This window comes from Dromaius novaehollandiae, chromosome 2 (assembly GCF_036370855.1).
Source record: "Dromaius novaehollandiae isolate bDroNov1 chromosome 2, bDroNov1.hap1, whole genome shotgun sequence".
Lineage (NCBI taxonomy): Eukaryota > Metazoa > Chordata > Aves > Casuariiformes > Dromaiidae > Dromaius > Dromaius novaehollandiae.
Genome location: NC_088099.1, coordinates 35,785,680 through 35,809,069, shown reverse-complemented (window position 1 = coordinate 35,809,069; position 23,390 = coordinate 35,785,680). Strand labels below are relative to the sequence as shown.

The following is a 23,390-nucleotide window of genomic DNA, read 5'->3' as shown; positions in this document are numbered from 1 at the left end:
TGAATATACTTGAAAACAGTGACTTGTTTTCATTTTTTTGAATGAATACAAACAGCAAAAGGAGCTAGCTAAATGACATTATTGTCTCTTTTCTAATGTACAGTTTTTGTTCAATGGCTTATATACCCAGTTTTCTACCAAAGCCTTCTCTAGCAAACCAAGAACTTTGGGTTATTTTATTGTTTTAAGAACTAAGCTGAATTACTTTTGCTCTCCTTCCTGACTGAGCCTTGCAGTTTTCCATTTAAGTTCCTTCTAATGATATGCAGCTTTTCTGAAACCAGTTAAACTTTAATCCTCTCAAACTGTTCCCTCTGAACTCACTGTCATGTTTCCTGAAATTCAGAATATAGAATGGATTATCTGCTCCAGTCCATTCAGTTGTGTTTCAGTGTAGCTTGGTAAGACTAGCGTGGAAATTTTTCCAGTGTGGGGGTGTGGTGAATGTAGTGATGCTCTGAACAGTATGTGGGAAGGAGGTGGATGGGTGCAGTAGAGAAGGGAGCTAGCTATGCATAATAAGTGCTGTTATGTCAGTATGCTTGGATTTGGACCTATAGATTTTATGTAGTTAATTGTGTATTGATGTTTCTCTGGTATTCCTAAGGTTTCTGTCAGCATGGTATTGAAGTGTTGTATTCTGTACCAACAAAATTCAGCAGATAACTGTAGGACTATAGGTGGACTCAGAGGAACACTTATTTGCTGTTATTTTGGCTGTAAGGTTATTACTAAGAAAATAAAGTGCATTCATACAACATTATTATTTCATTAACAGTTAAAACTTGCTTTGTTTACTTTTATGTTCATACAAAATGTTAAAAAAAATTTGAAACATTACTTACATAGGAAAGAATGGTTAGTAAACCATTATTAGATCACTATTTCCATTTGTGATGTCAAAACTTCAGTCTTACTGATCATCGTGCATACGTTAGAATCTTTTGAACTCCCTTTTTTGAACTTTCAGCCATAAGTTGAAAACTATTTCAAAGTTGAACAAAATCATACTGACACTTCTTTTCTTTTTTTTTTCCCGTTACTTACCAGGACGGTACGAAACAAAAGCGAGAACGGAAAAAGACTGTGTCATTTAGCAGTATGCCAACTGAGAAAAAGATCAGCAGTGCAAGTGACTGTATAAATGCAATGGTTGAAGGCTCTGAGCTCAAAAAGATTCGATCCAACTCTAGAGTGTATCACCGATACTTTCTTTTAGATGCAGATATGCAGTCTCTGCGTTGGGAACCTTCAAAAAAGGATTCTGAAAAAGCAAAGATTGACATTAAATCAATCAAAGAAGTAAGAACAGGAAAAAATACAGATATTTTTCGCAGCAATGGAATATATGACCAGATATCAGAAGACTGTGCATTTTCAATTATTTATGGAGACAACTATGAGTCGCTAGATCTTGTTGCTAACTCAGCAGACATTGCAAATGTTTGGGTTACTGGCTTAAGATACCTGATTTCTTATGGAAAACATACTCTAGATATGATAGAAAGTAGTCAAGATAATATGCGGACTTCATGGGTTTCACAAATGTTCAGTGAATCAGATGTAGATAATTTGGGACATATACCCCTGTGTAATGCTGTACAGTTTATAAAAGACTTAAATCCTGGTTTAAAAACAAATAGAATTGAACTGAAATTCAAGGAGTTACACAGATCCAAGGAAAAAACTGGTACAGAAGTAACAAAGGAAGAGTTTATTGAGGTTTTTCATGAGCTTTGCACCCGACCTGAAATCTACTTCCTGTTGGTTCAGTTTTCAAGCAATAAAGAATTCCTAGATACCAAGGACCTTATGATGTTTTTAGAAGCAGAACAGGGTATGGCACATGTCACAGAAGAAATAAGCCTTGAAATTATTCAGAAATATGAACCAGCCAAAGATGGCCAGGAGAAGGGTTGGCTTTCTATAGATGGGTTTACTAATTACCTTACTTCACCAGACTGCCACATATTTGATCCAGAACACAAAAAAGTTTGTCAAGATATGAAACAACCTTTATCTCATTATTTTATAAATTCATCTCATAATACATACTTGATAGAAGATCAGTTTCGAGGGCCATCTGACATCACAGGTTATATTCGTGCCCTTAAAATGGGTTGTCGAAGTGTTGAACTGGATGTATGGGATGGTCCAGACAATGAGCCTGTGATTTACACAGGACATACAATGACATCACAGATTGTCTTCCGCAGTGTGATTGACATTATTAACAAGTATGCATTTTTTGCTTCAGAATACCCTCTTATTTTATGTTTAGAAAATCATTGTTCTATTAAGCAGCAGAAAGTGATGGTTCAACACATGAAGAAAATTCTGGGGGACAAACTACATACGCAGTCTCCAAACATAGAAGAGTCTTATCTTCCATCACCTGAATCACTTAAAGGCAAAATACTGATTAAAGCAAAGAAGCTTTCTTCTAATTGCTCTGGACTAGAGGGAGATGTTACAGATGAAGACGAAGGAGCGGAAATGTCACAGAGAGTGGGGAAAGAGGGTGTAGAACAACAAAACTCTATGACAGGGAAACGATTCCAGCTCTGCAAAGAACTGTCTGAGCTGGTAAGCATATGTAAATCAGTTCAGTTCAAAGAGTTTCAAGTTTCATTTCAACTCCAGAAGTATTGGGAAGTATGCTCATTTAATGAAGTGCTTGCTAGTAAATATGCCAATGAAAACCCAGGAGACTTTGTAAATTATAACAAACGTTTTCTTGCCAGAGTTTTTCCCAGCCCTATGAGGATTGACTCTAGTAATATGAATCCCCAGGATTTTTGGAAGTGTGGTTGTCAGATAGTAGCAATGAACTTTCAAACACCTGGCTTAATGATGGATCTTAACATTGGTTGGTTTCGACAAAATGGAAACTGTGGCTATGTCCTTCGTCCTGCTATCATGAGAGAAGAAGTATCCTTCTTTAGTGCAAATACAAAAGACACCGTGCCTGGAGTTTCGCCTCAGCTGCTTCATATTAAAATTATTAGTGGGCAGAACTTCCCTAAACCCAAAGGATCAGGTGCCAAAGGTGATGTTGTGGATCCTTATGTCTATGTAGAAATACATGGAATCCCTGCTGACTGTGCAGAACAAAGGACAAAAACTATGCATCAGAATGGAGATAATCCAATTTTTGATGAAAGTTTTGAATTCCAAATAAATCTACCGGAACTAGCTATGGTGCGTTTTGTAGTACTGGATGATGATTATATTGGGGATGAATTTATTGGGCAATACACTATTCCCTTTGAATGTCTACAGACTGGTTATCGACATGTTCCTCTGCAGTCTTTAACTGGAGAAATTTTAGCACATGCTTCCCTATTTGTGCATGTGGCCATTACTAATCGAAGGGGTGGTGGGAAACCTCATAAACGGGGCCTCTCTGTGAGGAAGGGCAAGAAATCAAGGGAATATGCCTCTATGAGAACATTATGGATTAAAACGATAGATGAAGTATTCAAGAATGCTCTCCAACCTGTACGGGATGCCACAGATTTGAGAGAAAATATGCAGGTACAGTTTTTATGGTGAATTTATCAATCCTTTTATGTAGTTTTGTATTATGATGCACATATATGTTGTTTAGAGTCTTAATGCATTTTATAAGTTACGTTAATCAATTGTAATGCTGGACAGCTTTAAGAACTGATTGTAGTAGAGCAATCTTTTAGGTGATACCATCTATTGAGGTAACTTTTGGTGTATATACATGGTTGAATGTGAACTGGGCATACGACTCTAGTGCTAGAAGTCAAGCATGTTAATCATGTCTATGAAGAAATGTCTTAATGTAGTGTTAGATACATGTCTAACTATGTCAGTGAAGGAGTATGTCTTTGACATTGGAAGGAAGTATGGCTATATTTTAATCTTAGAAAGTTAGATAGAAATGCAGGAGGAAGACACTGTTGATAAAAAAACAACGCATATTTAAAAACTCCTTATACATAAAAGTATGTTCTTCATCGTTTCATTGAAGTTTTATTTTTAATTCATTCCCAATACAAGACAATACTTTCAGAGAGATCATTTGCTTTCCAGTATTCTTCCTAGCAGCAGGATGTTAGAAATACATGGAGTTAGGGCTAAGGTGTCATTAACTTAAGATGGGATGAAACTACCTTACCTTTAAGGTCACTTAAAATAAATAAATTAAATTTCAGGAAGAAATACAGGCTGAGGTGCTTGTTTTTGTTGAACTCAAGAGATCTCACTTGGAAATTCATTTTTTGGAGGTTCTAATAAAGATTCCAGGTAAATAAACCCTTTCAGATCTAGATTAGAGTGAAAAGTGCTGTAAAGTTATATTTTATTTCATAAAGCTTTTAATTTCCTAAAACTTTTAATAGCATTCTAGCAGTGATAAATAAAATTCAGCATAGTCGTTTCAAAAGAAGTGAGTTATTAAATCATCTTACTTTTATGTAACTTTAAGGGGAAACTGGTTAAAAGAAATGTTTGAGGCTTGATTGTGGATTTTGAAGGCACATCAGTGTAGATAAATTTTAATCATGAATAATATTATATTAAAGAGATTTTAATAGTAGTACATTTTCAAAACTAATTTTTTCCTTATAAAAGAAGAAATTAATAAAGCATTGCGAACCTCTTCCATTCTATTTGGTATATAAAATTATTACACTAAAAGATTATTAAAAAAATGGGGATGATATTTTGACTGGTAAAAGTGATTTGCATTAGAGTCTAGATATCGAATGAACTTTATCCGTAATTAATCTATTGAAAGCTAGAATTCTGTAATATAAAGTGCTGTATTTTTAGGATATCTTTCAAGGAGGAGCTGGATCTAGGATTTAGGGAAACAGTGAAAATGGACAATGTTTGTATGTACTTTAAACTCTTTGTTGTGTGCACTGTGTTTTTTTCAGGAATCAATAGAATTTAAAACATGCTACATTATGATTTCTGTAGACGTGAGATACTGGAAGGCGTTTCCTTTTATGTATTTTGTTCTGTGAGTTTGAAAGACATGCTGTCAACAAAGTTCATCATTTTCATATATCAAAATGCTACCAAGAAGATATTTTATGTACATGAGGGAATATTAATTTTGTAGAACTTTACTGGCAGGTTATATAATGTACACAATTTAGACTGTGTATAACTAAGTGATTCCAACTGATAAAAATAAGCGAACTAGTCAAAATATATACTAATTAAAATTTGTTTAATTTCTTAGTCACAGAACCTTTACATTATAAATTGTTATAATTTTTATGATACAAAAATACATAATGTCACCACAAGACAGAAGGAGCAAAGATTTTTTAAAACATGGGATGGAAGAAGAGAAATAAGGGAGTTCACAGCAGTGAGTTCAGTGTTTTCTCTAAAGCTGTGTATTTACAGTCTTTTTTCTTTGGTCACTGCTATAAAGTACATTACCATGACAGAAGCTGACATCATGACTTACTGTATGTTCGTCACTGATAAAAGTATAACATCAATGATTAAACTGGATGTGATATTGCATGTTTAAATTGCTTGACAACGTTGTGACTCTGGATACAGGGTTGGAAATCCGAAGGTATGAGTTATACCCGTAGTTTTGTTCTATCTGCCATTAGTTCACACATGCATTCCCTGGGGCCTGGTTTACCTCTCTGTAAAACTGCTGTTCATAATGGCTTACCCATAATGTCTATCATAAGCAAAATCAGTTTGAAGAAAATTCCCAATGTCTGTCTTCTCAGCTACATAATTATTGTGTCATTAAGGATTGGTCCACTTACTAGAGGTAGTTTCATTTTCCTGGACTCTTAAACATTTATTAAAGTACAGTGTAAGTGACTGTGGAAATAACTTAGGTATTCAAATGGCTTTGCATGAATATGCTATATGTGGATATTTTGAAGTCAGTTTTGTGTATTTTATCTAGTGAAAAGAGAACAAAATACTTTATCTTTGATTCCTGTTTGCACTAAGGCTGCATTATGTCTCTGTAAGAACCCTTGTCCAAAAATAAGCCTTACCATGCCAGAAAGATGGAAATTGGTAAAAATGAAAATCTATGTCCTAAATACTTGTCACATACCCTGCTCGGGTAAGACAGAAGAGAGAGGAGCACTGAGCACATTTGTAACTTAAATACACCATTTTTTTGTCTTTGTTTCTTACAGGAACACAAACTCCAGACCTGCCAGAGATCACCAGCTCCCACTTGGTACAAAAATCCTAAATTCATTACAGTGGTGAGAACATTCCCATCATGGAATTTCAGTGGCTACTTGGAGTCACATTATATTTATTATACTGGAAATTTTCTTTAAGTTTAAATGTCTTGTTTTATATGCTACCATATTGCATTAAAAAAAGTATAATAAATTATAGGGAAAGGTACGAAATTGGTATTAATATTAAAGTACCTTAAAAATTCACGTAAGTGTGATTCTGTGATAGGAGCGACATCAGTAATGGAGTGCTGGGTTTGTCAGTCACACCAAATGGGAGCCAGCAGATCCACAGCACGTCTGGACAGTAGTTCAGGTATGTTTAAAGTTACAAATGGGCTGAATTCTCCTTCCCCTTCACTTTGATTATTTGGGACATTCAGCACCTAAAATTTTCTTACTTTTGATGACATTTTAATAATTGCTTTGAAATATCTTTTAGAATTTTTCAAAATATATAAACAGGAAGGTTTTAGAATTCATTTATTTCCATGGTTAATTTCAGTAGTGATATTTATCAGACCTTCTCCTCCTAAATAGAATTTTTCTGCAGCAAGTGTTGAACTCTGAACTTTTTACATTTCTGGTAAAATATGGCAAAAATATGTGTAATGCTGGTTGCTTTGGCAAACTTGCCAATTCTTCAAGGAGAAGCTATAATAATTCCACATTATAGCTCAACTGTAACAGTAAAATATGAGTATCTTAACCTGAAAGAATGGGAAATTAAAATTCATGGTTAACTGTAAAGGAAACTCTTTCTTTCCTTTTTACAGAATGCAGTAGTTTCATTCAAAGAATTATGTGGCCTCTCTCCTGTAGCAAATCTTATGCAGTGCATTTTGGCAGTGTCTACACGCTTGGTTGGGCCTGATAATACACCCTTGATAGTACTGAATCTTAATGATCAGTATCCAGCTATGGAGCTCCAAGGGATTGTTCCAGAGGTCTTGAAAAAGATTGTAACAGCATATGACATGGTGAGTAGTCCTTTGTGGTTATTTTATATGCTATTTAAAAGACTTTCTTTTTATAATATATGCCTATTCTGCCATGCCTATTCTGAAAGGTCATTTTAACCTGTGACTTCCTATTTCATGCATCATTACATGCACTTGAAAGTCATTCCCATGAATGTACAGCAACTGATAGTGTTTTCATATTGGGTAAAATGTAGAGATTAATATACTGCATGCAAATATGTAAGTGTTTGTACACTTGAGAAGGCAACGCAGTTATAATCAAGAGGATGTCACAGGAAGAGGACATACTAATTTACCTGTTTTGCAGTAACTTGAAACTTTTTGCATAGCTATAAACCTCTCACATTCATTTTCTGCTTTACATTTTTCAGTTTATGGATGCTCATTTCTTTTGGCTTTGATTCATATCATAGAGCAGAAAAATGTCAGGAACTGTTTTTAGGAACTGTAGTTTTACAAGCAGGTTGGAGTGTTGAAGTCTGCACATGCTTTTTCATGTTTGTTTGCTATTATCCTTCATATAGCTCTCATTTAATTAGGCTTTTTTGCATCTGTAATCAGCTGTCATGTTCACTCCAGCCCTTATACTTCAGTAAATAGATAAACGGTGTCTTTAGAAACTAGAAATTAAACAGTTTGCAGGAGGGAAAGAAGAACTAATAAACTGAGATATACTGAATTATATCAGTCTTGCAGAAATATAAAGTATGGAAAAAAGATCCAGCAGATGAGTGTGATTTGAAATGTCCTCCTTACTTCAGCTGAAGTATCTGGCACAAAGTAGTTGATCTTTTATTTATTTATTTAATAATTGCTTTAATTTCGTACATCATCAGACAATAAGTAAACATTTCTAGGGTACTGTTGCATTAGTTTTGTATGCTAAAATGAGAAGCCACTGACAGGATCAAGTCACTGTTTTAAAAATGGTCCTTGCTATTTAAAGAAAAAAATAAAAAGGAAGGTAAAAAAATGAAACCAGTAACTTAATTTTATATATATCTATTAAGTTGTTTCCTAAAGAAAAAGAAGCATTAGAATGATGCTCTCCCAGGGTCCAAAAAGCACTCATTGATAATCAGCAGTTTAGGTAGAGCTCATGTAGCTGAATTATGTAAATACCACAGAATTTGATTGAAATGGTAGCACAGTAACAAGATGATATTGCTATATCCGCTTAGTGATAGCTTATGCGGTATCAGTATACCGAGGATACAGACAGTCTTGATTGTTGGGATTGCACATATAACAAATATAATGAAGTTCTGTGTTGTTGAGGGGCAGTGTCTCTGCTTGCAGTTTGTTCTGATGTGGTGAGGCTGCTTTTTAGTTATTCAGCTTTTCCAAATATTCAAAATCTTTCTATAAGTCTGGATTAAATTTTTTGTTTGTATGTTTTTTTGATAGAGATGACTCCTGCCTCCAGAGATCTTCACAATCCAAATTTGGTTTGCTCTTTGTCTCTCACGTACCTCTGCCTCCCCACCCCCAATCTGGTAGTCTGTGTATGATTTGAATATTTGCATGCTTTAGAAATCTATGCTTCATTATGTATTTAAAAATAATGGAGTATTTATATAATGACATGAAAACAAATGAGATGCCTTTCAATTTCAGAAACCTCTGTCATACCAGTGCTCTGTCCAGTTTGACAGGGTTTCAGCAAATAAAATCAGTAGGGAATACTGGAAAATGTAGTCAGCCATGGGAGCCATACTGGTAGCTCTTGTTTCTGAGAACACATGGAGAAACAATGGGAGACACATACATATCATCCTTTCCTCAAGGTGGCATAGAGCCAGGAAGCTTTTTAGGTTATATATTGAAATTTGCTATAGTGGCAGATGTTTAGAGTCTGATACTATCTTAGATAGTATTTTTTTTCTGTGTTTGGGGGAAATTAATATAGGGAGCCCTCAAAAATGACACACTATGTCTCAAGTGTTTGTCTAGGGATTTTTTGGCATGATAAATTACCAGGTGGGTGTAAACTTCGGCTTAATATCTAGATGCCTGATCGAGGATTAAGATAGGGTAGACATACTTTCAAAATGATGATTATATACTTGTCTTATTTGATGTTTATTTGGACTCAGAATAGGTCAGAAATGTGTTTGAGCAATGTTCTTCCAATCTGTCATGTACTATAACTGTGAAATCATTATAATAACAAAGATTATGTTAGATGTTTATTGAATAAGCCTTGGTTATTAGCATAAATGCACAGGGTGTTATTACTTTATTTTGTGTGCATTCTGAATATGACACACTTAAGGATGTTCTCAAAGTACTTGTTTCAAGGTCAGGATATTTTTGGCCAAATGAAGTTAGTTAGTTGTCAGAAATACTCTCCTTTTTATAAAATGACAATAGGCATGTAAAGTAGTAGTAAGTCAAGGTATGTAATTATTCAGTAGAATATGTTTACATTGAGAGTGATAAGAGGACTCATATTTGCTCAATAAAGTGAGAAAGGGTGTAAGACCTTTCAGTGGGGGAGTCAGTCTGTATTGTAATGATTACAAAGGAGTACAATACTGCAGGGAAACATGGTAAGGTGAAAATATTTCTAGTATAACACAGGCATATATGTTTTTTAAAGAAAGAATGAGTCAAGTCATTGTAAGCTAATCAGAATATCACTAGATACTTTTTTTACACTTGCTGTAGACAAATAGCACAAAAAATGTTTTTTAATTGTCAACATTCACTACCACATTAATGGAGGAGCTGAAAGCAGTAGTAGTATTCACAGGTAAAAATATTACATCTTTGAGGTTAATGAGTAGTTTGCCATCATCATTATCGCAACTGGAATTTTGCCCAGGAAACTAAAAGATCTTTTGCTTTTATCCATGCTATAGGAGTTGGACCTTTTCAGAATAATGAAAAACAAATGTAATGAGGAAGTTTTGGGAAAGGCTGACATTTAAGTTGCTTATTTTTCTCTAGCTACTCCATACTCCTGAGTATTCTTTCACCCTAACTTTTTTTCACTTTTTAACAATGTTTTATTTTCCCTCCTGTTCATGAACTTCAGCTTCCTTTATGTGATACTACTGTTGGTGCACTCTGTTGGTGTCATCACACCCATCACTGATCAGTGCTGCAGACAGAAGCTTGGAGTTAAGGCAAGTGCCTCTTCCACACCATTGCATGTTTTTTTAATGTCTTATGCCCTTTAGGATAAATCGTAGGCAAACCTTAGAAAGTTGTCCTGTGGCAAGAGGAAAAAATTATTTATCCCGTCCCAAGTCTGCAGCATTATTCAGTGATGAATATAACAGCACTTCAAAACATATGCTAGAGGATCATACAAAGGAAGCTACATATTGCTGAGAACTTATCTCTCTCTCTCAGCCCTTAGTGGAGGATGAGGTGTCCTATCTAATGACGATGAGGTTTTCTGAATTTTGCAAGCAGGTGTTTACTTATAAGAGTAAAATTAAACAGAAAACACAGAACTGTTCCTGTGTGAAAGAAGATAAAATAATGCTGCTACAATAATTAGGGTTGTGTGATTAAATATCAGTTAAAAAGTACGGCAAGATCCATTTGATCACAGTTTGTGTTTGTCCTTTTTTTAAAAAATAATTTTTTTGAGTTTATGTTACAATGCAAAATGTATCCAGACTATAGTATAAGAGGTCTTTATTTGATTCAAATACAGTCAAATAAAATGGATAGAGTTTGTACACATGCCCTGGGGGTAGGATCAAGGACACGACTAGTTTTAATTTAATGAGAATGTGTATAATGTGGTTGGGGTTGTGAGGTGATGAAAACAATAGATATTAAAAAGACACCAACACCAGTAAAGCTGAATTTACCATTTGACTTGTAATAAGTAGTTCTATAGTAAGCTTAAATCAGGTTATCTAGTTGATTGTTGACTCATTTCAGCTGCTCACTCAATTTATACACATACTGCATATGCAATCATATTGAAGTTAACTTTTCATGTTAGGCAATTGCAAATTTGGCCACTGACATCAACTAAATATGATAGCCTGTATCTTGAGCTTGGGATGTGTCCATCTTGTTGGAAAGTGGATAGTTTGACACTAAACCTTGAAGAGTTAGACTGAACTGGTACTAGTAGACCTCATTAAAAGTCTAAAAAACCCTGATCATCAAGATTTTGGCAAGATTATTAATAGTCCTCTCTTACTTCAGCTACTGCTCAGTACCCCAGATGTTCTTTACCTTTAAAACTCATCTTGATTTCCATATAGATGAATTGGGTAGGGCATGTGCTTTTCTATCAGACATCTTGGACTGAAGCTCATAGTGCTGAAGGAAGTTAAAAATACATCTGTTGCTTCTTTCACAGGGCCTAAAAAGCAAGATTAGCAGATCTGTTTTGAGTTATGCTTAGCTTATAAAATCTGTATTGGTTACCTTGTTGCTGATACAGGTAGTTGGTTATGGTTACTTTGCTGATACAGGTAGTTGGTTATGGTTACTTTGCAGATACACTAAGAGAGGTTTCAGTGTTATAGAATTGTATTTTGAGAGAACATGTAGAGTGAGATTTTTCCAATTCATCTCAGGCACTATAATGTGCCAGAATTTTTAGGCAGGTTAAGAAGCCTTTGTTCCACAGAATGTCCTTGAAGTTGCATACTTCTGGGCTAACAAAAAAATACTTGATCCGGCACTGGAAATTACCAGCTTGTCTGCTAAGGAGGAGTGAGTATATGGGCTGCTTTAGCTCTTGCATGACTTTCTTTTGTTCTCAATTTTCAATTTCTGATTGTTACAGAGAAGGCTGAGTCCAGGATGGTCACCAGTCTACTCTAATTGAACCCAGCCTTTGGATCTCATGTGTTTTTAAAGCACCTGATATCATCTGACCACTGTCTGCTTTGCACACCTAAAGAAAGTCCAGATTTTCTGCCTGGCATCTTTTCTGAGGGATATGTGATTGGCATTGGCATAGACTGTGAAAGCAGTGTTCCGATTTCTCCAGTTGGTTCAGAATGTTATTCCTGAGTTCACCTATTCTGGAGCCCACCTCCATGGGTGCTCCATGTTGCAGTTTAACTCTTAGCGTCATCTGGCTTATACAGGAAAGAATTCAAGCTTTGCACAGAATTTTGAAAAGCCATTATGCCCTGCTTTCTTACTTAATTAAAGAACATAACTACATAAAATAAAGAAACTTGTTTTAATAAGAAGCTAAAAAGGGTAGCCAAAAGAACAGATTTTAAAGGTACCATGCAGGGGCCTTGAAGTATATACCACCTATCAAAAAACACTTAAGGGGGACAGAAGGGAGGAGGTACTGTTTGAAAGAAGAAGGCATCCTCCAAAAAGCTGAAGTCATGTGAAAATGAGTAAGGTAGGATAGACATTTAATTATGACGTGGTTAAATATAAAAATACAGCATGGTCAACCACAAAGAATTTCAGGAAGAACCTGCACAGACATAGAACAACAATAAATTCTTTTCTGAACATACTGAAAAGGGGAAGCCTGTCAAAGGTTGTGCAGGACCACTATCTGATTGAAGTATAAAATAAATAAATAAAACCTCAGGAAAAAGAAAATCATAGCAGAAAAGCTAAATGAGTTTTTGCAGCTCTGTGTCTGTGGAGGATTAAGGGAGGGTTTTATATGAAACTCTTCTTCATGAATGACTCACAGGAAAATCCATGTTTAATTGAAATGCTGATAGAAAAAATTATGAATGAAAAGATAAAATGATGAAGGAGTAAATTACCAGAAAGAGGTGATATTCATTCAGGAGTTCTAAAAGATCTTGAGGACTGATAAAGCCAAGCTACTAACTGTTGTGTGTATCCTCTCACTTACAACTGGCTATCAAAGTTGTTAATGTGGTGCCAGTGTTTTAAAAGGTTTCTAAGAGAAATCAAGAACTTACAAATCAAACAGCCTGACATCTGTACTGTGAAAAATGGTAGAAACTGTTTTGAAGAATAAAATTAGTGGAAACATGGATAAATATATGGAGGAAAAGTCAATACAGCTTTTATAAAGTGAATGGCTCATTACTCTCTTGGAGTTCTTTGAAGTCAAGAAGCATGTAGACGAAGGAGTTTCAGTCTGCTTGGATTTTCCCAAAACATTTGACAAAGTTGCTTTTCAAATGCTCGTATTGAAATTAAGCTATTATTAAATTTTTTAGCGTAAGTAAATTCTTAGATCTTCCCTGATTGCTGGAGTAAATGTTGAACTTAACTTGCTGTTCCAATAGGAAAAACACTGTTAAGACAGTTATTTATGTTGATTTTTCATTAAGGTGTATTTTTCCAGTAAGTGGATCATAGTTGGTAGGCATAGCTGCAAGAGCTCTGGTCTAGCTAGCTTAGTTAAGTACTACTAAAAATGTATGTCTTAATGATGACCCCAGCTTTGCAAAGATCAGTGAGGTCTGAGGTATGAAGGTGCTTAGAGTTGTCTAAACCACTTTCTCATCTTGGTGATAGATTGGTATAATGTGTGTTAAACCAGTAAGTTTCAGAGTTAGCAAAATAAAGTGCAATATTTAAATAACCATAACATGCACTGTCTCACTATTTCCATTATTGCCTCTGGCTTTGTACAGTATGTTTCATTTTGTTGTCAAGTCTCTGCAGAGTTAGAACTGTCTTTTTTTAGGTAATAGATAGATGCAGTTCCGTGATGAAGAGATCCAAGGGAAAACGTAGATCACTGATCGCAATTTAATATTGCAAATAGCCCAGGTAGTGCTTTATGGCATGTTTAATTAATAATAGCAGATTCTGTTTTTTAAGGTACATTTAAATAGTGTAGTTGTTAGTCTGTCACAAAAACTGATGAAAAATATAGATGAAAATATAGTGAATAGCTTGGACAGTTTCTTGAAAAAGAGTTATGTTGTTTATTATCAGTTTTTATTTTCCTGTTTTATAACAGGACACTTCTCAACTGAAGGTTGCAATTATGCTTCCAAAACCAGAGTTGCAGATGTGACAGCCTTATTTTGGGCTTTTCAGTCCACAAGGGCAGAAACAAATGTCTAAGTTTGGATATTCAGGTTTCACTGACAAATGTAAAGTATGAGCTGTTTTGTATTGAATGAAAAGCTCTGAAAATGACAACTTGACACGTCTGGGAAGTCAAGGTTTCTTCATTTTTCATTAAGAATGTGAATACTGAAGTTTTTGTGTCCTCTTGCTAATTCCATTATGGCTAATGGTTTACTCAGACTGTCCATAAGAACATAAAATAACGGTACATAGGAAGAAAAGTTCATCTAGCTCACTGTGCTGTCTAAGGTTGTCCAATGGAATGCCTATGGAAGAATATAAAAACAGGTCAGATGCCTAATAACTTCTCTTATTTATATTCCACGTTTCCAATGGTAGTTCTCTTGTTTCTTTACTGATAAATTCTCAATCTTCTGTCTGTCTTTTTGACCCCCTCCCATGCGAAAAGTTTGTAGTTGCTGGAGCTCTTACTGAAGTTTCAGTTTCAAAAATAATTTTGCATTGGTCTTACTAATTTTTTTTACCAAGGACAGTAATTCTCTGCTTCTCTTAAAGATATATTTTCCTTTTATATATGTAGCTTGCTTCATTAAACTCCACTTTTTACATAGTTTTTCATTCCATGAGGTTTAGTTTACAAATGATGAAAATCATTTTGCTCTGACAGCCAAAGTATCAGGAAAGCAAGCAGAAATGACAGTTGCATTTAAAACAGTTTAATGTCATTGTGCACATAGTTTAGAGGATAGCTGCTCATGGTTATTTTATTTACTCCATCTTCACACTGTCTTCAACCTAGTCTTTCCCAAATGCTTTACTCATGAGGAATTAAGAAAGACATACAGACAGTTTAATGGAGAACTTGTTGGCTGCTTGTTCTTTGGTACTACATCTTGAACTGTGGCAAACCTAATTCATTTTGGGAGACTACAGGCTTAAGAACAAATGATATCCTGTTTTTTCTCAGGCTTACAAGAGTTAGTTTGAGTAAGTCAGTTCCATCACTTAGGCTCCTGCACTGCATGATAGTGTAATTGCAGCTTGCCTCTTCCAGAAGACAAAAAACTGTTCCATGTATTTGTTTCCTGGAATATAAAAACAGAGGAAGGTGAGAGGGGAAGGTAAGGCTGAAAAAGTGAAAGCATGAGTCTATTCCGATGTCTTTCCCACATACAAGGAATATCCTGCCTCTGTCAGTTAGATACAGCCATTATGTTATTTCATAATATGCCAGTAAGTTCAGGAAGGCATTATGCTCTGGAGATTTCCTCTGCATTGATCGTGGAGAAGGACAATGTTTTAAAGTCTAAAGGGAAACATAATGTATAATTATATCATAAATTTGTTTTCTTCCTCATTGGAGGAATCATTTCTAATTTAGACAATATGTTTTCTAAAGAAAATTATTGCCATCAGGCAAATTTAGTTTGATGTGTTAAGTCCTCAATGTGCACAGAAGTAGCAGTTAGCAGCTTTGTTATCTAGGCATTTTTGGACAGTACTTACAGTAGCACAGAGATCAATTGCTCTTCATTATAAAGCAGCTCTGGACTGTCTGGGCCAAACCACACATTTTTTATCGGTAATGAAGTTATTATTGATTATTGACTTGTTTGCAGGTTTCTAGCAGTGCACTGCCAGAAAGCTCAGTTAAAAATTTTCTTTTGTTTGGAGTTGTTAACTTTACTAAAATATTTATTTATATAGAATCATAGAATTGTTGAGGTTGGAAGGGACCTCTGGAGATGGGCACTCACAGAGTGCACCCTCAGCAAGTTTGCTGATGATCCAAAACTGGGAGGAGTGGCTGATACACCAGGGCTGTGCTGCCATGCAGCAGGACCTCAACAGGCTGGAGAAATGGGCAGGGAGGAACTTCATGAAGTTCAGCAAAGGGAACTGCAGAGTCCTGGACCTGGGGAGGAATAACTCCATGCACCAGTACAGGCTGGGGGCTGACCTGCTAGAAAGCAGCTCTGCAGAGAAGAACCTGGGGGTCCTGGTGGACTGCAGGCTGACCATGAGCCAGCAATGTGCCCTTGTGGCCGAGAAGGCCAATGGTATCCTGGGTTGCATTAGGAAGAGTGTTGCCAGCAGGTCGAGGGAGGTGATCCCTCCCCCTGTACTCAGCCCTGGCGAGGCCACATCTGGAGTACCGTGTCCAGTTCTGGGCTCCCCAATACAAGAGAGACACAGAGCTACTGGAGCGAGTCCAGCAAAGGACCACGAAGATGATTAAGGGACTGGAGCATCTCTCATATGAGGAAAGGCTGAGAGAGCTGGGACTCTTCAGCCTGGAGAAGAGAAGGCTGAGGGGCGGATCTTATCAATGTATTTAAATATCTGAAGGGAGCGTGTAAAGAGTATGGGGCCAGACTCTTCTGAGTGGTGCCCAGCGATAGGACGGAAGTCAACAGGCACAAACTGAAACACAGGAAGTTCCATCTGAACATGAGGAAAAACCTCTTTAGTGTGAGGGTAACTGAGCACTGGAACAGGTTGCCCAGAGAGGTTGTGGAGTCTCCTTCCTTGGAGATATTCAAAACCCATCTGGACGCAATCTTGCTCTAGGTGACCCTGCTTGAGCAGGGGTGTTGGACTAGGTGATCTCCAGAGATCCCTTCCAACCTCAACCATTCTGTGATCCTGTGAGATCATCTAATCCAACTTCCCCTGCTCAAAGCAGAATCAGCTAGAGCAGTTTGCTCAGGACCTTGTCCATTCAGCTCTTGAATGACTTCAAGGACAGAGAACTCACAGCCTCTCTGGGCAATCTGTTCCAATATTCAATCACCATTACAGTAAAAAATTTTTTTCTCATATTTAAATGGAATTTCTCATATTTCAATTTGTGCCCATTGCCTCTTTTTCATTCACTAGATACCACTGAGAATAGTTTGGCTCGATCTTCTCTGCACTCTCTTGTCAGGTATTTATACACAATGATAAGATCCCCCTGAGCCTCCTCTTCTCCAGTTAAACAGTCCCAGCTCTTTCAGTCTCTCCTGGAATGTCAGATGCTCCAGTCCCTTAATCATCTTAGTGGCCCTTTGCTGGACTTGTTCCAGTATGTCCATGTCTTTCTTGTACTGGGGAGCCCAGACCTGGACACAGCACTCCAGATGTGGGCCAACCAGCACTGAGTAGAGAGGAAGGATCACCTTCCTTGACCTGCTTGCAGTTTTCTGCCTAATGCCACCCAGGATGGACTCCTCTGCTGCAAGGGTACATTGCTGGTTGAACTTCTTGTCCACCAGGTCCTCCTCTGCAAAGCTGCTTTCCAGCCAGTCATCCCCCAGGCTGTGCTGGTGCATGGGATTATTCCTCCACAGGAAGGGTTAAACTGTTGTTGAACTTCATGAAGTTCCTCCCTGCCCATTTCTCCAGCCTGTTGAGGTCCCTCTGAATGGCAGCGCAACCACCTGGTGTATCAGCCACTCTTCCCGGTTTTGTATCATCAGCAAACTTGCTGAGGGTACACTCTGCCCCATCATCTAGGTCATTAATGAAGATATTAAACAGTATTGGCCCTGGTATCTATTCCTGGGGTACTCCACTAGTGACTGGCCTCCCACTGAACTTTTCACCATGGACCACAACCCTTTGAGCCTAGCAGTTCAGCCAGTTTTCAGTCCATCTTACCGTCTACTTAACTAGTCTGTATTTCCTGTTTGTCTCTTGGGGTGCTACCAACCAGTTCCCATGCAGAGTAATTATAAATCTTGTTTTTCAAAGAACTCTGTCTCAAGGTCTGTGATTTTGTGGAATGTAATGTTTAACAGGATTGAGTATCTTATTCCTAAATTGGAGTTATTATTAGTAGGACAGCCTGTCTTCATAAGACTAGTAGGAATGTAATAGATCTTTACTTCTTGTTTGCAGTCACCTGAAATTGGATGAATAATCTCAAACATTGTTAATGGGACTCATGGACAAACATATGTGCAGTTATATACAGCCATACAGACATATACACACTGTTAGTTTGTAAGTTTTATTTCTTCAATAAAACAATAAAAAATCAGGCATAACAAAGATCTGCAACATAAAAAATAAGCCTAAAAGATAGTCTAGACCTGTATGTTCTCTTACTTTCTGTAGCTGTGTCACTTAATGATGGATTGTTTGGCTGAGAAAGAAGATAGATATATTTTTTAAATATATGACCTTTTTGTCTGGTCTGTGAAGACAGACACATGAATGGTGAATGGCAGTACATTTCCATTATTTTGAAGCAAGGATTTTTAGGATACTTTTTGATTCCTAACCATAGTAATTATGCTTTTTAAGGTAGGGACAGTATACAGCAATAGAGATCTCCAGTCCTCACTGAGAAATCTGGACTAATCATTTAGTTATTATTTCTAAAACCTCTTAAGAATAATTTAAATATTATTCTATGTTTTTCTTGGCATTTATTCCTCTGTTAGAATTACAGTTTTTCTGACGACTAGATCAAGTGATTCAATGTTTTAGGAAATAGAGTTTGAAGAATAGGTCAAATTGTCATCCAGGCTTCTACAAAGATTCGATGACCTTGAGGCTCAAAATATACTGTTCTGTATTTCGCATTTCCCGTTGTCCAGAAAAAAATAATATGAAAGTAGTCCAGTGATTCCTGACAGTTATGTAGTGAATAATAAAACTGTTTTCTGATCATATTAATATTTGGGGGGGGGATTGAAGGGAAAGTTGAAGCAAATCCAGTTAGTGTTACATATTTAGTCTTTAAAAAATATTTGTTGGGTTTTGTAAATCTTCACTTCCAAAAAAAGCAACATAGGTTGTTTCCTGTTAAGTTTACCTGCCTTTATTTTTCCAGTTTTGTCACTGATAATGTTCTCAAAGTTGGCTATGGTTAGGAAATACTTACTTATTGGTTATCTTGTTCAATATATACTCCTAGTAGTCACAAACTGAGACTATTTCCTGAAAAGGCAAATCACTGCTCTTCATTCAAGATATCATTTCCTGTTATGTGTATTTATCACAGAACCGTAGAATCTAGTCTTTCTCCTCAGCCTCCAAAATCAATTTGCCTTCAGAATTTCATTTCTCATTCTGCAAACGCTCGATATACCATCTTTCACACTGAGGCTCCTGCTTACTCTTTGTTTTCTGCCTTCCTTCTGTATCAGCCAGCACGCACACATGCACAAGTATCATCTGGATCGCGCTAATTTTCTGTTTAAATATGATCATTTATATTCAGTTGTTCCATAGGCTGTCTGCCAGAAGTGTTTGAGTCTTTGTTAACATCTATACAGATGTTTTCATGATGTCCTAATTTTGGCTTGCACTCCAGAAAGAAGTTATATATTGGGGCACTTTATAAGAAAAGTCATTCAGCAAATAGCTGAATACATACTGAAAGATGATGGTATGATGAAGAGCAATGTAACGGTAAAATTTTAATGGACTAATCCTATTACTTTATTAACCAAACACAACTAAAAGGTGGCACAGTGCTCATGCACACAACATACTGCTCATTTCTCTCCTTAATGAACTGAGTTTACAAAAAAACACACCAGTTCCTTTGACATCAACAAGATAGGGGTATGGCATAATGTTTATTGAACAGCTGTGGGAATCGACCCCTGAATTACTGTTAGCTTAGCAAATTTTGCTTAGTGGTACTTTTAATCTTAAATACAGCTTTATACATGTTTTAAAGGAGACTGCAATTCAAGAAAACAAGTGTTGCTGGCCTGAGTAAATATCAAAATTCGTATTAGAATAACTTCTGTGATCTGTCACATGAAACACACTGTCTTTCTTCAGAATTTGCTGAAGTGTACTTTGCTTTTGATCTGAGAGTATTTATGCCAAACCAACTTTCCATATCAAAACAGTGAAATACTGAATCTGCATGTTATTATAAACTCTTGTTTCAGTGTTAACCTTACCATGATGAAAGAGCACTAATACAGTGATTTGTTTCATTTCCTCTCATCTGCAGCATTAGTAGAACTTTCTTGCTTTGTCAATACAGAAAGTAAACAAAGAAACACAGTGATGTAAGCGTTTCTGTTCATCTCCGACTTAATTCTCTTATTTCTAAAAATCACTGCGGTGTTCCAGAGTAGAAAGAATAAGTTTTCTAATCTGCCGAGACTTGTTCTGTACAATTTCTAAATTGGTGAGTTTATCAGATCTGCATATAAAGTGTATCATGTGAAGGAAACCGCAGATAAAGATGTTCTGTGCCTGAAAGAGAAGCTAATTGAGATGACTTAGAAATTGTATTATCGTACACGTGTGGTCAGTAACAAAGAATAGACTGACATAGTGCGGTCACAATATTTCTTACAATTCCTTCAGAACAAATACCTTGAATGGGCAGCACAATTTGTCTCTGTCTGTTATTCATAATAGTTAACATTGTGAACACTAAGCCTGTTTTGACTCCAGTCAAAAGGAATTCTTGAGTCGAAGGATTTCTAACAACAGGAGAATGCCATTGCAGTTATTTATTATTGTGTATTAGCATCCTGGCAAAACAAGAGCCGTACACTTTCAGCATTTCACAATTTGCAAGTTAATTTTCAAAGCAGCAGAAGCTCAATGTAGGATGCTTTACAGTATCTTTTCATCTAGTTAGTAAAATAACCTGTTCAGTTATTGCAAGTGTGTTTGCAATTTAAGTCAGCTGTGTTTTGGTTCTCTTTGTTTAAGTGCATTACAGGATAAAATGTGGTTTATGACATACACGTTGAAATAGTCAACTTTCTTGTCTTTCAAGCACATTTATAATGGGTCCATTGTTGTTATTATCTGAATACTGTTTTAAAGGCCTAATTTTTAATGAAACATGACAAAATACAGCTTTCTCCTTGACAGATCAGGAAGAGACAGTTTGCAGTGCTCCTCACAGTAGGTTGTCTGAGTGGAATATAGTATTCTCTTATTTAAAGCATGCTTCTCTTTAAAACAGTTCTGTCTTTAATTTCTTACACCCAGTGAGTAGTCAGCATAATTCTATTTATAGGCAGTTTTTCCCTGAGTTTACATTAGTATTTATATTCAAAGAACAGTCCAGTAAAAAGTGGGTAGACTAAAGTATTTCACTTGTGGCTTAGCAGCCTGATCAAGTTATTAATTTTTCCTCATTTATTGTTGTGCTTTACATTTTTTTTACTGACTTACAATACAAATCAGGATAAATAGATACTTGGAAATTAGATACAGGTAAATCTGGATCTGATGATTACTTGTATGAAAGAAAAAATTACCCAGTATGATGACCTCTGCATACTCTAAATTTGCTGGTCATGTTGCTTAAATCTTGCATAAATGTGGAATTTGGGGTGTTGCATCTTTCTTTATTCTATCATGTTAAAGGTAGTCATAGAAACAGAACTAGAATTATTCTTAAATACTGCTTTTAATTTACATAAACCTTTTTTTTTGTGTGTAGCTGAAAATAGTAGAAGTCTGTAGCGCAGTTTACATCTATGCAGATGTTCTTCCACTTCACTTGCACGCTTGCCATGATCCAGAATTCAGGGCTCAATCATCTGCTTCTCCAAACTGATCTATAACTCACTTAGAACAGTGCTCAGAAAGACAGCCTCACTGTCACTTAGGTGGAGGAGGCTCGTTCTAGTAGGTGAGAAGGGCTACCATAGTCATATGTCTTCAAGTAGCATTTCTCTGAAGTCTTACAGAGGTTATTTATTTATTTATTTTAGTTATGTAATACGAAACTTTTCTGCTCATAACAGCAGTTCTGGTCTCTTAAGGAAAAGAAAGTTCCACATAAACACCCACACAAGCAGCATGCCTGACTTACCCATTGTTTTAGTGAAGAGAAATCTGTCTGCTTAAGTGGAGACCAGAGATGTCAGTGGGTTAGATATGAAGCAGATCCATTGCTTTTCCTTTCCTTTACTCCTGGAATACATGTCCTAGGCTGAAAAATCTGCACAGTCCCATCTTTATTGCTGTGCTCTCTGCTGAGCTTCCATGAAAAGCTTTGTATTCAGAAAGATCGGGTAAAAGAATCAGTTTTCCTTATCCTCCAGCTCCAGCCTTGAGTTGTGTGTTTTTCCCCATAGAGTATTATCTCATCCATAAGTATAAAAGCCATAGCAAGGGAAAATATAGAGGAACAAATCTGGAGAAGCAGAGGAATGATACTTAGGAAAAAGAAAGTACTGGGTGGTGACTGATCATCATCCTGAATGTCAGGGTGTGTGAAGAAGAGAAAACCAGCCTAGTGGTTGTCTTGCCCAAATCACTAGAGGTGAATTAGTTGGTAAATAGTTGCATAATTTCAACTCATTTTGATAGGCAATGGATGGAGAGGAATGGAGCTGACATCTTACTTTTGTGTTCACAGGTCCGTGCACAAAAGAATCATATTTATTATGTCATTATGCTACATTCAGAGCACTCATCCGCCTGGTCACAACGAGGAAAACAAATGTATTCTCTATGTTAACAATAATTCCATTTGGTTCAAATGTAATAGTCTTTTAGATTAAAAATTGTCATCATCATTTACATTTTACTGATACTTCTGTGCATTTTAATTAATTTTCTCTACAGATGATTCAGACCATCAGGACTCTAGTTGAAAATGCAGATAGCTTATATGAGAAGATAGTGCAATGTCAGAAAGCAGGTAAGTACAAGCTTTCTTCTAAATAAAATATTATAAAGAACTTACTACATCTTTCTTTTTTTTTCCCCCAGAACTATAAATTGAATGTATGTATTCAACTGTAGCAAAAAATAAGGTTATTTGAATTTAGTCATGTACAATAACGGAGAAAGGATATTTCAAATCATAGAAATTGGAGATCCATAGAAATATACTTAGCCTTTGGAAATCATGAATACAGTGGCTTGTCAATATATTTATGTCTACCAGTGTAAACATATGATTACAGAAAAGATAGCGAATGATCTTCCTTCACACTGAAGACTTTTAACCATTTACTTATATCTGCTCTTTTCCCATGTGAGAACTTTTCCTCTTATTTCATGGTAGCTTAAGAGCCTTGGAGAGGTACCTTGCCTTAAATGATAGTAGTTCAGATATTTCATCCCTGGGTTTCTTCTGGGTGACTATCATCTGGTTCTGCTCATCTGTTACTTCTCATTTTATCTATTCAGACTATAACTCTTTTTGTTGATGCTTACATTTGAGACAGATCTATGCTGAATCCCTTCTGAAGCATGTATCTTGTGTGGCAGTCTTTTCAAA

The 23,390-nt window shown here is 36.2% G+C and overlaps 1 protein-coding gene across 8 annotated transcripts in view; it reads left to right on the top strand.

The window, feature by feature from the left end:
* PLCL2 (phospholipase C like 2) overlaps nucleotides 1–23,390 on the top strand; it is a 118,591-nt gene that overhangs the window by 69,116 nt on the left and 26,085 nt on the right. For 5 of the 8 annotated variants that reach the window (XM_026103790.2, XM_064506229.1, XM_064506227.1 and 2 more), the window contains 3 exons: nucleotides 1,051–3,537; nucleotides 6,992–7,195; nucleotides 22,730–22,805. In XM_026103790.2, the coding sequence (XP_025959575.1) occupies nucleotides 1,051–3,537; nucleotides 6,992–7,195; nucleotides 22,730–22,805 (2,767 nt within the window). Of the gene's footprint in view, nucleotides 1–1,050; nucleotides 3,538–6,164; nucleotides 6,532–6,991; nucleotides 7,196–22,729; nucleotides 22,806–23,390 lie in introns of those variants that run through there. The other 3 variants (XM_064506232.1, XM_064506233.1, XM_064506231.1) reach the window with 3 other exon arrangements.